The following is a 12,784-nucleotide window of genomic DNA, read 5'->3' as shown; positions in this document are numbered from 1 at the left end:
TTCCTCTGACTTCATACCTGCTACTTCGCTTGGCCCGGGCCCTGGCGTAGTAGGCCTCATAAGATTTGGGCTTTAGTTCAAGGGCCTTGGTAGCAAATTCCTCAGCCATCCCAAAGTCCTGGAAACAAGACAGCGACACTTAATTCTGAGCCAACAGAAAAATTAATTTGGCAGACTCACGTTCATTTTCCTGCGACATCGGGACAGGTTGAGGAAGAGCGAAACCTTGAGTTCCCTGAACGTCTTGAGGTCCTCGCTGAAGCCTTCGCGCGGGAACTTTTTGAGGGCGTATTGGTAGCGTTGGGCCGCCTCCTTCACCTTCCCCTTCTGTTGGGAGAACCACACAAAAGCACATTTACAGCGGATCCCTGCATACTCTCAACTCACGATTACCAAATTCACATGCTCTTATCTTCAACCATTCACAAAGAAAAAAAATGCATCAATGTTAACGATCAATCGAAGGAAATTTGTTCTCACACCTTGTAGAAGCCGTCGCCCTCCTCGATGAGCTTGCTGAGCAGGATGATCATGATGTCGGGTTTGGAGGTGGCCATGGCCCACGTGGCTGGACCTGCATCACAAGAGGGGGGGGGGGTGAGAAAGTAAGGACGGCGGCACACTTGGAAATCAAGCAAGAAATAGAAGGAAGAGAAGGTCAAAACGACACACACAAACACGCACATAATCAATCATATGAAGGAGAAATGCTCGTATCCCACCAGACACCTTCTGGATTGCACGTTCAAGTAAATACAATTTAAATGTGATTGAGTAAATGTCTCAAAATAGGACAAACCAAATACGACCAATCCAGTATATCAGGGTGGGGTACGGTAGGTAACAAGAAATCATTTTAACGAGTAAAAACAGCTAAAAATGGTAGATGGAGAAGGAAAACATCACGGCGTTGCTACTACAACTTCTCCGCGAAGGGTTAACCACCCTAAATATCATTCATATTTCTTATGTAGAATGCATTTCCTTTCTGGATGCACTATTTGCGTCATTTGAAGCGTATCGGAAATCAGCGATGCACACAAACAAACAAACAAAACACCACAAAGGCACGAGGAACGACAAGACGACAGGAAAACACAAGTTGTCGGCGTTGAGGGCCGTCGAGCGACGTCAGGATGACTGCGAGCGACCTCGGCGGCGGCGGGTACAATGTCGTGCATGCACTTCCTGCTAAAAATAAAAACAACAACAAAACAAACCACGCAGTCAGTGTCGCTCGGAGGCTGCTGTCATGCATCCATGCTGCCGGGAAGCGGCTAGGACCATCTACCTCAAAGCGTACACCTATTAGTCACTTTAGTTAGCTAAAGTTAAAAGCTGGCTCGCCGACGCTCGGGAGGAAACACAGACAACACAGAGAAAGGAGATAGAGCTGTCAAAATGCCTGCTGGGGTGGGAAGTCGACAGCCTCGGCTTTACCTCGGGGCCGACTGGGCAGCGTCTGACATCCTGGGACCGGAGAGAGAGGCGAGGCGAGGCGAGGCGAGGGTGGCGGGCGGGCGGCGGGAGTAAAGTGAGGGGAGGAGTGTGGAACAAGAGAGAGGAAAAAAGAGGCGATGGAGGTGGAGGAGTGAGAAAAAAAAAACACAAAAAAAAGCAGCAGTGAGAAGCAAAATAATTCAAATAAAAAAGAAATACATCACAAGCGCTATTAACCACCTGAGGAGCAGAAAGAATGCAAAGGATGAACATGCAGGAAAGCCAAAGAAAGGTGAAAATAAATATAAATAGCGGCAGCCATGGTGGGAAGCGGAGATGACTACACATCATTAAAGTACACGTGTTTTTTTTTTTTTTTTGGTCGCCATGGCGATCTGAAGATTCTGTGCAAATGTGAGCCCTGGTAATGTCCGTTTTGAGCATGACCCAAAAAAAAATATCTTGATGAGGACAAGTGGCACATTGAAAATAAATGTCTTGCAATTTGAGTGACTGCTGTGCCATGCGTCACAGAGTGAGACCATGTGTCTCACCTATCTTTGCTCCTTTCTTCAGCAAGGCCACCACCACCGACGTGTTCCTGCAGCCCACCGCCCGGTCCAGAGGACGCATGCCGCTGTAGTCCACATGTTCGATCATGGCGCCGTGGTCCACCAAGAACTGGACCTGAAGAGGATCATGCGTGTGAATAAGGAGTCCTTGTCGACGTTTCAACTTTTTGAGTTCACCGACCACGTCGGAGTCGCCGTAGAAAGCGGCCAGGTCGAGCGGCGTTCGGCCGTTCTTGTCGGCGTGGTCGGTGGCGGCGCCGCTCTCGACCAGGCATCGGACCACCGGCAGGTGACCCTTGAGGCAGCCCCAGCTGAGCGCCGTCAGACCCTCCTTATCCGTCAGAGACAGAGAGGCTCCTGGGAAGGAAGAAAATGGAATCAATTCACATCATAAGGTGTTGGACATCTATGGACACTGACCTTGCGAGAGCAGAAACTCCACCGTTCCCAGGTGTCCCTCCGAAGCGGCCATCATGAGAGGCGTGCGGCCCTGTTTGTCGGCCAAGTTGACATCGGCACCGTGTGTCAGGAGAAGGTCCACTATCTGACAAACAAATATTACGATGACTTCTGATTCTTATGGTCATCCTTCTCAAAGATGCTGACCTGCCAGTGGCCCTGGCGAACGGCGCTGAAGAGCGGCACGATGCCTCGGCGATTGGACTGTGCCACGGCGGCGCCTTGCTCCAGCAGCAGGCGGCAAACATCTAGCTTCCCTCGGCCTGAGGCAGCCGTTAAAGCTGGACGAGGAGGCCAAGGAACAAAATGACAAATATGCTACCAGCGATGTAGTAGTAGTATAAACAAATGCAACTCACCTGTCTCACCCCACAGCGAGTCAAAGTTGTTGATCTGCGCTCTCTCCACCTCCTCCTCGTCTTTTTCTGGCAGGTCCAACAGGTAGGACACGATCTGAGGAGAAATTGGAGACAAAAAAAACCTGGTTTTGAATTGACAAACATAATATGCAATTGTTAATATTTATTTCATTTTGTGGCGAGCCATGAGTGGGATCCCTCGGCAGTGGTACCTCCGTGTAGCCCATGCTGGCGGCGGCGACGAGGGCCTGCTGGACGGCGTGGTTCTTGCTGAAGTTGGCTTGCTGCTGGGTCTGCGGGGAGTGCTGTGCCGACCCGCCGCTCCAGTCGCACTGGATGAGAAACTTCACCACCTCCATGTGGCCCCGGAGGGCGGCGTGCACAAGCGCGCATTGCCCGTTCCTGTCCAGGTGGTCCACCTGGTTGCATATCAGAGTGTCGGACCCCCTGGACGTAAAGCTCGACTCCGGTTGAATCATATAAGACGCACCTTGGCTCTCTTGTGACACAGTGTTGTCACAATGGCCATGTGACCCCCGGCGGCGGCGTAGCCGAGCGGCGTCAGGCCGCTCTCGGAGGGGGCGTCGGTGTAGGCGCCGAATTCCAGCAGCAGGGCAACCATGTCCATGTAGCCCAGGTGGGCGTGGACGCACAGCACGGGGGCGTTGTTGAGCACCTCGGTGCGGTAGTTGACGTTGGCCCCTCCCAGCATCAACAACCGACTCACCTGTAAACACACACGCATGAATGGTAGGGTAGCTTCTAGATGGGAAACTCCAGCATAACCATTTTTGTGCTCACCTTAATGTTGGGAGTGTAAAGGTTCCTCAGTGACGAGAGCGCTGCCGACAGACCCTCCGTGCTGTAGGACACCCATAGGCCTTGCAAGATGGATGATGACACGCCCACTTTTTTGCTGAGACCCTTTGAACAGATGGCGGCATCCAGTCGTGACTTGTCCGTGTGTTTCTATTTATGTACACATGCGAAAAAATATTACCTTGAAGATATGTGCTTTGAGGATATGGTGGCCCAGCTCGATGGTCTGCTGCCGGTTCAGCTTGTTCTCCTGCCGTGAGAACCAGAAGGCCAGCAGGGTGTGGCCGCTCCTGTGAATGCATAAACGGAAAAAAGAAATTCGGGGCATGAAAAGGCTTGTTCTGTTGCCAGGTGGGATCTCCTCAGGGAAAAAGAAAACAAATTGAACGTTGACGGTGACAACCAAAAAAGGAATGTTCACATCTAACAAAAACAAAGGCTCTGGTCTCACCTGGGATCACACAGGAACTTGGTCTTCTCGCCTTCCTCCCGCCATATCAACCACTCCCGGAAAGACGGGTGGACGAACATTCGGGTGCCGTCCCGCCTCTTCACCAGGAAAATGGACAGGTTGTCCACACGCTGCTGGAAGTCCTCCCAGTCCAGCGTTCCCTGAATTAGCACCATGGTTAGCATGTCATTTTGCCGTTTCACATTTTGTGTCAAGAGCGCCCAACGGGTCGTACCTGCAGCGAGCCGGAATTGATAGCCTGGTAGATCTGCTCATCGGTGAGCGGGTGCAGCGAAGCTACGGCCACGTTGAGCAGCGGCAGCGCCCGCTCGAATGAAGACTGCGTGGGGAAGCGCATGTTGCATTGCAGGAGGTACACCTCGGCCAGGTTGACTGGAACCACCTGAGGTAGGAAAGATCAGAACATCAGGTGTCGGGTTTGGACGGGTTGGAATGGTCGTGCTAGCTCACCTTGTAACTGGAGCTCTTGAGAACCAGGTAGCCCTTCTCGATAAGGTCAAAGGTGAGCTTGAGGTACAGGTAAGATCCCTGGCTGAGGGCTTTGAGGTGTCCGCTGAGTTTGCCGAAGGTGGTGTTGTCCATCTTGCCGTTGAGCGAGATGTTGTTCTGGATCTCCGGGCTGCTGTGGATGCGGTGCAGGATGTAACCCTGCAGGTCCTGGTCGATAGCGTCGTTTTCCTCCAGACCGTCCAGTGAGATGCGGTGGAACGGCAGCGGGTTGGTGATCTCCTGCAAGGTGGTCCGCACCGTGACCACCAGCTTGAGCCAGGGGGGGAACTTGTGGATGGTCTTGCAGAGAAAGGAGACGATGGTGTCTCCATAGTCGGGTTTGTGGAACTCGGCCTCGTTCAGGCCGTCGATGAGAACGATGAGGTCCTCCTCGGAGTTGATCTTCCTCTCTGGAGAGCAAAAAAATCTGATATGTATAGAAATCTATCCAAAATCTAAACACGTGTCGACAATACCTTTGTAGAGAGCATCTAAGGGCTCAAGCACACCCCTCTTGAAGGACGCCAGCGGGTCCTGGACGCAGGAGCGCAAGCTCAGCACGCTTTGCAGGTGCGGCTCGCGCAGCATCTGCTCCCTGTAGGCCGCCAGGTGAGGCGAGCGGCACAGCAGCGCCGCCACGTTGTGCACAAACTCGGGCACCAGGCAAGTGTAGGCGTTGTCTGCCTGGCAGTAATGGTAAGCCACCACCTGAAGGGGGCGATAGAGGAGTCAAAGGTGGAAAAACAGGAAAGTAGACGGTTGTTCCATTTTCATATGTTAATAATTCATCGTTTTTCGTCTGCGGAGAGACGTCTGGTTCGAGCGGGAGCCGTGAGGAGCTGAGCGTTAAGCCGTTGTAACATTTTACAATGAGCAACATGTACTGATGAATAATTTACAACAATATTTTGGGTGAAAACGTTAAACTCATGGAACACTTTGAATTGCATATTTTGTATAAAAAAAGCTGTATGAATAAACTATATAACGATCTGAAAAATATTGCAAAAATAAGATTAAATCTTTTAAAAATGCCATCATTTGATCAAATTACGCTCTATTATAGAGTTTTATTATTTCATCCCATGATCAATATTATTGTTGGATAAGGGATTTATCAGTTAACTAATTATTTATTCTGGTTTGTCATCATAGTTGTTCTCCACAAAAAAGTAAAACAATATTCTACAACAATGGAAAAAAAAAAAGACAAAAAGGAAATGCAAATTTCAATGGAATGAGAACAGGAAATGGAGTAGAACTAAGTTGGGGGTGAAACAGCGAGTAAATTCAATTATTAATATGCAGACTTAACACGATCTAATAGTAAAGCTGGGAAGTGACATTCTACATGGATTAATATTTCATAAGACTCCCTGGCTAAGTTGTTTTTTCTTTCTTCAACACACGTGCATAATGCATGCGCCGCGGCAGGGGATCCGGTGTCCGCACACGTTGTACAGTCCACGTGGGACGTGCGACACCACTCCAACAATTATGAGGACAAATTTGAAAATTTGATTTGTTGGGATTACAGGATGGTAGAGGGGGGGTGTACCTGAGAAGCGAGCCTCCTCATGGACTCCTCTTGGCGCCGCCTCATCTCAGGGGTGCCGGGACAGCTGCCTCCCCCCAGCGTGCCATGCGTGGGCTGGGGCTGGCTGAGAGGGAGCCCCTCGCCATCTGGACGTGGCGATGGAAGAGATTCAAATCAAAATCAAATCAAACATTTCCCTGTTTTAATATCATATTTGGGGACTTCTTACGTTTGGGCGAGGCCTGCGGGCTGTCGGAGGCGATTTGACGCATGCGTGTGCCGTGGCAGCTCAAGGCCACCAGGCGGGAGATGATGGCCGTCTTGCCGAAGCCGATGTTGCCGACGACGATCACGCCGCGGCTGCTGCCGGGCCGGTTGAGGTGGCCGTTGATCTCCTGGAAGAGCCACTCGCGTCCGGTGAACACAGAGTCCACCGTGATGGACGGTACCTCAAAAAGCAGCGGTTTCAGGGCGATGTCCTGGGGCCGGTACGGCGCAAAACGTACTGCTGGGTCGGAAAACACAATGAAGATTTTACTTTCGCAGCATTGTCACTGCCCTTTCCTGCCACTAGAGGGAGTTCCTCGACTACATTTTTTGATGGGTCAACGTAAGGGACACTGTGGGCGAAAATGAGAAATAATGGAATGTGATGGGACATAAAGGGGGGATGAAGGGACACTAAGAGACAAAATAGGAAATGATGAGAAACAATAGTGGCCGTTATGGGCCACTATGGAATAAAATGGGGCATATTAGGGGATGTCAATGGGTACTGCAGTGCAAAATCTGATATACTGGGGCATGATGGGCTATTATGGGACACTATGGAACACAATGGAAAACAATGGAACATTATGGGGCATAGAGAAAAGAAGTGTTACTTACGTGACTGCGACTGCCAGGGATGGGAGTTGCTAGCGGAACCTGAAACAAACAGTAACAAAAAAAGTGTGTTAAAGGGGTTCTCAATGAGTGCAATGAAGTGTCAAGATGGCATGAAATGCATTTCGGAGGAGAGCTCGCACCGTGGTTTTGAGGTCTTGTAAAAAAAAATGGCGTCGGTATAGCAAGAAGCATTTATGCACAGTGTTTGGCAGGGTTGTCCAAAGTACATTAGTGTGCCCTCTGCAAATGGCTCGTAGCTAAAGAGCTCCGGCTAGGTGCGATAATGAGCCCATATTTCCTCGTGATGGTTTTCCTTGGCCGCATACAGTCGCTTGCTCTCTCGTTGTCTCTAAAGTGCTGCTAGTAAAGTTTCCAGGAACTCTAATGAAAAGGAAGCAAGTGGCGTACTCGTGCTGATGTAAGGGCACTCCGTTTGGGTGAAAGAATGTGATGCAACAAAAACTCAATTCTGGGCGAGTGTTTTAAGTGTGGCTAATCCAATTACACTCAGGGAGAGCCTCAAAGCCGCTGCGAGTTTCAAAACTCAAGTTAGGGTTTCAAATGGGAGTGAGTTAAAGTTTCAAGCGTGTGTTGCTCCAAATTAGGGCTTTGAGGCTTTTAAAGGGTGTGGGGAGTTGTTTATGGAAAGATGGATGCTTTATCAGTCATCAAACACTTCCCAAAGGCACCTTTTGCCACCCTAGGATGACATTGAGGAACACTACCCGCCTCCTCCGCATCCTCCATCACTGGCAACCACAGAAAGCTCGGTGGCCAGACGACTGCCAGACGTTTGAATTATTCACCGGGTGACGATGACTCACATGGCTCAGCGGTCGCGAGCAGGAGGATGCGAGGAAGGAAGGGGAGGACGGAGGGAGGATGAAAAAAGGGAGGAAAAGGATATTGGGACGATGAGGGGAATGCTCAGTATTGATGGAGGTGTCTCAATGGCAACTTTCAAAATGGCCGCCTGACAGATCATTCCTGCAGGTCACAATCTGGACCTACTGTTCTGGTCGTCAGTTTCGTGTGTGTGTGGACTGACCTCTCAGGTCCTGCCCCGGGCGGCCAGGTCCGCAAGTGGTGCTTTGTCTGGGCATGCGCAGAGAGGTACGCAAGGGGGTGTGCCTCTGCTCATCAAGGTAGGCCAAGTCCTCCAAGTGGGCCGAGCTGGTGGCTGTAAAAAATAAAATAAATGGCAACTCCTCCAAATAATCATCCAACTTTGACACCATTCCCCGCCCACATTAACACATGATAGGCCAAGAGGCTTGGCAAATTAAAGTCGCCCATCTGTCTAAGCTTCCAATTGTGGCTCATTTTGGGCAAATTCCCTCGTAGGAGTTTAAATCTCCCCAAAATGCTTCCTTCAAAACAAAATGGCTGACTTCCTGTTTACTTTGGAGCTTAGGTTCTTGAAGCTTTTACTAGAGATCTGTTATGATAGATCATGATGAAGTTCTCTCAATTTGCTGTGGATTGGTAGAACTGGGCCCCAGTTACGATTCCAGTTCCAAAGAGTTCAGGTAACAACCATCATAGATCTGTTTTAGTAAAGCGCGTGCAACAAGATGGACTCCAGAGGAATCCTCGGAGGATGCGATCGGCCGCCCTGTAGAATTCCCTTCAGTCGGCGTCTGTCACTCGCTAGATCTCTCAGGATTAATTAGCCGCGCAGATGAATGTCTTATTCATGAAGCCCGGCGCTGGCTGTTGATTGTTTCATGGCCAATATGCTATGAAATTAGATTTGCCAGTCGACGTGATAGACCTTCACAGCCCCACAAACGTCACTAGCAAAAAAAAAACAATGGAGGAGACCACCACCAGTAGTTTTTACTGACTGGAGAAGCAAGGAAACAATTATATAAAAAAAAAAAAAAAGCCAGCGCTGTTGTGCTTTCAAAGCAAGCAGATCCACTTCAGATTAGATGTAATCTAAAATCTCCAAGCGACAGCACACAGTTGTTATCATTGCACTGACATAACAACTCAGCAGAGTGATTGTTAAAGGCCGATTTGAGTTCAAATCAGTTCATCCACTGAGTTTTTAATACTGGTAGTCCTGCAAGTGCATCCCGCTGACCCCTAGTGGAAGACACAGCAGCCCCTCGTCCTTCCTGCGGTTCTAAGTGCCATCGGGCTTCCGCTGACAAATCAACTTTAATTCGGAGGTCCAAAACGTGAGCTGCGCGAACATCCCAAAGCGCAAGTAAAACGGCAAATGAGAACATTGAGCAGTTTGGCCCCGAAGGGATTGGGGCGTGCTGAGGGTGGGAGGAGGAGGGGTGGGGGGTTCTATAATTTAGTCTCTGAGAGGAGCAAGAGGAGACATTAATCTGCTGCTAAAGCAAGGAGGAATGACTCAGGGCCACTGAGCTGAAAAGGCTCCATTTTCTCAATTTTCAATGCGAGGGACTCCAATCTGTGTGCTCATCTTGTCTATCTGCAATGCAGCAGTCTGTTCGCATCACGTCCGCTGCTGCTGTGCCAACGGGCTTAAGTCTGCACTGAGGCACATTGGCGGCCGGAGAAAGAGGAAGGAGGATGTTGGGAAGGGAAAGAGGAGGGGAAAGCTGTGTAAACTGGAGGTTGGAAAGGTAAGTAGACGTAAGCTTTGGATATGAAGGAACTGTTTCAACCAGGGAGAAGAAGAGAAGGAAAAAAAACTAGAAGGTGAAAGGTTGTTGCAAACGGTTAGTGAATGACATTCCTGCTTCTGATGGTAGAGCGATGCTGCCTGCATGAGGTAACGGTGGTGCCTCCCTGCCTCACTTCCTGCCCCCCCCCGCCCATGAAACACTCGGGGGGGATAGAAGCCGTTAACACCCGAGGCTTATGATGCACCTCCGCCCGTGCGAGAGCAACCAATCGGAAACCGGCGTCACGATGGCTCTTTGCGGTGGGGGGGGAGAAAGCGAGAAGGAGGGATTACGAAATTGTGCCGCTTCAGGGCTTCCCAAGGTTTTCCCATCATGCATCTTTTAGAGTGCTTTTACGAAGGCGCCCTGCAACATCGTGCGCTCGATGCTGACACACGCCAACAAGTGTGAGCGTGAAAAACGAATTTTCACTTGGAGGAAAGCAAGCAGGAAAAAAGAGGTAAGGAGTATTGAAATATGTCACAGGGAGAGACAGAGGGAATCTGGAGGGGACTCACCGGCCACAGAATTGGGTCGGGGCATGAGGTACAAGGGGATGGAGTGGGCAGAGTGTGAGGACATGCTCTCCAGGCTGCGTTCGGGGATCTTGTTGAGGCTGTACGTGGACGCCGTCATGTTCTCGTCCACGCGGTAGAGGAAGGAGTCCATGCCTGATTTTTGCGACTGCCACAGCTTCAGGTTGCCACGCGAGCCCTCGCAGCCGTGCTTGCCGCCGCGCTCCATGTTCTCAGAGTAGCTGGTCAGCGTTGCTGTCGAGACAAATCAGTTGGAAACCCCTGACATTTCTTCCACACCCAAACGTGGCGCTCTCACCGATGATCCCGCTGTCCCTGCTCTCCAGCGTGGAGGTCGGACTGGTGACGGAGCCGTAGGCGCACTCTCTGGTGCCCGGCTGGCCCGACATGGTGGCGGGCAGGGTGGAGCAGGGGCTGCCCGCGGGGGGCGAGGCGGTGCTGCTGGTTAGTGTGGAGCATGGGCTGATGCGCTGGTTCTGACCCTGCTGACACAAACACACACAGGCATTGTCCGAATGGATCGTTTGTGACACCGATCCTGGGACTTTTCTGACAACATAGGAAGAGACTCATTGTTTGTCTCCCTACAGTGAGTCCCCAGTGTGTCAGCTCGGGTTAGCAGACCGCGCTCCACGGGGGAGCAAAAATATAAAGAAAAAGCGGCTGCTCCTGCTGCCGCGAGTCCTCACAGACGCACCCGAACATAAAACATTCATGCACGTGCGTGTTTCAGTGCGTGGAGGTCTCCGTCAAGAGGAGAGGAAAAGGTGAAGTGGTGCTCAAGGCTACATCCACCTGACTGTGTTCCACACTCGTGATAGTTACACATGACGTAACTCCGCACGAGCTAGTACAAAAGGCTCAAAACAGTCTCCATTTCTCATGGTCTTGGCAACCTGTTGCGCAATGTTTACACTAAAACAGCCAATCATTTAATAGCATAGCAATTTCATAGGCGCCTGGTTTATGCAATGCAAAGCGAATGTACTCAAATGTTTGCGTTGTACTTCGGGGCAAGGTAAACGAAAAAAAGCCAAGCGTACACAGCGTGCGGCAGGCGGCCGGCGTGAGTCACGTCCCTTAAAAAAGAGGCGCTTGAATCAAGCTCTCTCGCTTTCGACACCCCCGCCGTTACAGCAACGCTCTCACTGCAAGCAGCAGTCGCTCCATCACGGAATGCTACCGTTGTGCAAAATGCGACGGCGTGCAAGTCGTGGAATTCGACGCAAATATGATTCCTGGGACACGTCTCAGCTAGGAAGAGTTTTTAAATCAAAAGCCATCATTTAAAACGTGAGCAAAATGTGATTCGATAAAATCAGGGCTCAGAGAATGAGACTATTAGTGCGGCAATAAAAGATTAGTTAATTCCACGTACGGTAGATAACATCAACACCTCGTGCCCAACATTTGAGATTAAATGGAATCATTTTCACATGTACTAGTGGAAAATGTAATTTAAAAAAAAAAAAAAATCTGGTTTGTAGAATGAGGCTTTCCGAGCGCAATAACATCTTATTGTATTATTTGGCCACAAGCGACTATGATTTAGTCATAGAGAAAATATTCAACAATGAAGTGGAATTATGAAATCAAATGCTTTCATTGCTGCTTTGACTGTACTGTGAAAAAATATGAAAAGGGGTTCAAAGAAATCGTAATGATTCAAACTTCATTGCAAGGAGCCCCTCGTCATTTTAATGGCAATTAAACACAGGTCAAAGTTTAGTCCGACCTATATTCCAACAAAACAGCCAACTATGACCTCAATTATTCAAGAGATTTGAATGATGTTTTGCATCCTGCCCGTGGGCCTTTCAAAATAAGAGTTGCTGCCTCTTACCTGTCTGGCCTCGGGCTCCTCCATGCTGTAGTGGGGACCGGCTGGCCCCTCGCTCGCTTTGTCTCCCAGAAGGAAGCCCAGGCGCGTCATCAATGTGTTGGCGGCCTCATCCACCGTGGGCGGGGGGCCCAGCTCCTGGCTCGACTCCCCTGCAGAGGCGGCGGGAAGCAGAGAAGAGAGGGAGTTAGGTGGAAGGGGGGAGGAAACAAACAAAACAGCGGTAGCCGCTAAAACAAAAAGGTGACCATGTCCACCTGGAGGGATCGAGGCAGCATCCCGCACTCGCTGCCCGGATGTTTTTAATAAAGTCCAAAGTGACTTCATTCACGAGCCTTTCTTTTGAGAGAAGCAAACGTCACCCGTGCCTACTCGCTGACAGCCGCACCTCTTCTGGGACAACACGCCCGGCGTAACAAGATATGGCGCTCACCTGTTAGACGAAGCCAGACAAAGCGGGCGAGGTGACGCCCCTCTGTGCTGTTTGCACAGGCTCTTTGCAGTGACGAGGGAAAGAAAAGAAAAAAAAAAGCTCCACTTTGTTGTTGAAAACTAATTTTCCCGTTGAAATCAAACCGTTCGGGACCACCAAAAACTTTTTGGGGAACATTTTAAAGAAAAAAAAAATAATAGAACCATATAACATGAAAAAAATAACAGTACCTCCAATTCCGATAATTGTGATTCAAATAAACGATTAAATGGCTGTTGAATTAAAAAAATAAATA

The 12,784-nt window shown here is 49.9% G+C and overlaps 1 protein-coding gene across 11 annotated transcripts in view; it reads right to left on the bottom strand.

The window, feature by feature from the left end:
* Positions 1 to 12,784, bottom strand: part of tanc2b (tetratricopeptide repeat, ankyrin repeat and coiled-coil containing 2b) — a 37,494-nt gene that overhangs the window by 3,660 nt on the left and 21,050 nt on the right. For 8 of the 11 annotated variants that reach the window (XM_088360825.1, XM_088360824.1, XM_088360828.1 and 5 more), the window contains 24 exons: positions 12,060 to 12,208; positions 10,515 to 10,698; positions 10,199 to 10,450; positions 8,084 to 8,215; positions 7,036 to 7,074; positions 6,377 to 6,655; positions 6,169 to 6,293; positions 5,087 to 5,318; positions 4,572 to 5,020; positions 4,336 to 4,503; positions 4,101 to 4,261; positions 3,831 to 3,939; positions 3,632 to 3,754; positions 3,321 to 3,557; positions 3,043 to 3,249; positions 2,831 to 2,924; positions 2,619 to 2,752; positions 2,433 to 2,556; positions 2,194 to 2,369; positions 1,995 to 2,127; positions 1,441 to 1,470; positions 483 to 574; positions 181 to 327; positions 18 to 118 (listed from right to left, as the gene is read on the bottom strand). In XM_088360825.1, the coding sequence (XP_088216951.1) occupies positions 18 to 118; positions 181 to 327; positions 483 to 574; positions 1,441 to 1,470; positions 1,995 to 2,127; positions 2,194 to 2,369; positions 2,433 to 2,556; positions 2,619 to 2,752; positions 2,831 to 2,924; positions 3,043 to 3,249; positions 3,321 to 3,557; positions 3,632 to 3,754; positions 3,831 to 3,939; positions 4,101 to 4,261; positions 4,336 to 4,503; positions 4,572 to 5,020; positions 5,087 to 5,318; positions 6,169 to 6,293; positions 6,377 to 6,655; positions 7,036 to 7,074; positions 8,084 to 8,215; positions 10,199 to 10,450; positions 10,515 to 10,698; positions 12,060 to 12,208 (3,877 nt within the window). Of the gene's footprint in view, positions 1 to 17; positions 119 to 180; positions 328 to 482; positions 575 to 1,440; positions 1,471 to 1,994; positions 2,128 to 2,193; positions 2,370 to 2,432; positions 2,557 to 2,618; positions 2,753 to 2,830; positions 2,925 to 3,042; positions 3,250 to 3,320; positions 3,558 to 3,631; positions 3,755 to 3,830; positions 3,940 to 4,100; positions 4,262 to 4,335; positions 4,504 to 4,571; positions 5,021 to 5,086; positions 5,319 to 6,168; positions 6,294 to 6,376; positions 6,656 to 7,035; positions 7,075 to 8,083; positions 8,216 to 10,198; positions 10,451 to 10,514; positions 10,699 to 12,059; positions 12,209 to 12,313; positions 12,687 to 12,784 lie in introns of those variants that run through there. The other 3 variants (XM_088360829.1, XM_088360826.1, XM_088360827.1) reach the window with 3 other exon arrangements.

This window comes from Syngnathus floridae, chromosome 18 (assembly GCF_059516105.1).
Source record: "Syngnathus floridae isolate MCC-2025c chromosome 18, RoL_Sflo_1.0, whole genome shotgun sequence".
In the NCBI taxonomy this organism is placed as follows: domain Eukaryota; kingdom Metazoa; phylum Chordata; class Actinopteri; order Syngnathiformes; family Syngnathidae; genus Syngnathus; species Syngnathus floridae.
Note: the sequence above shows the minus strand (reverse complement) of the source record. Positions and strands in the feature narration are given on the sequence as shown.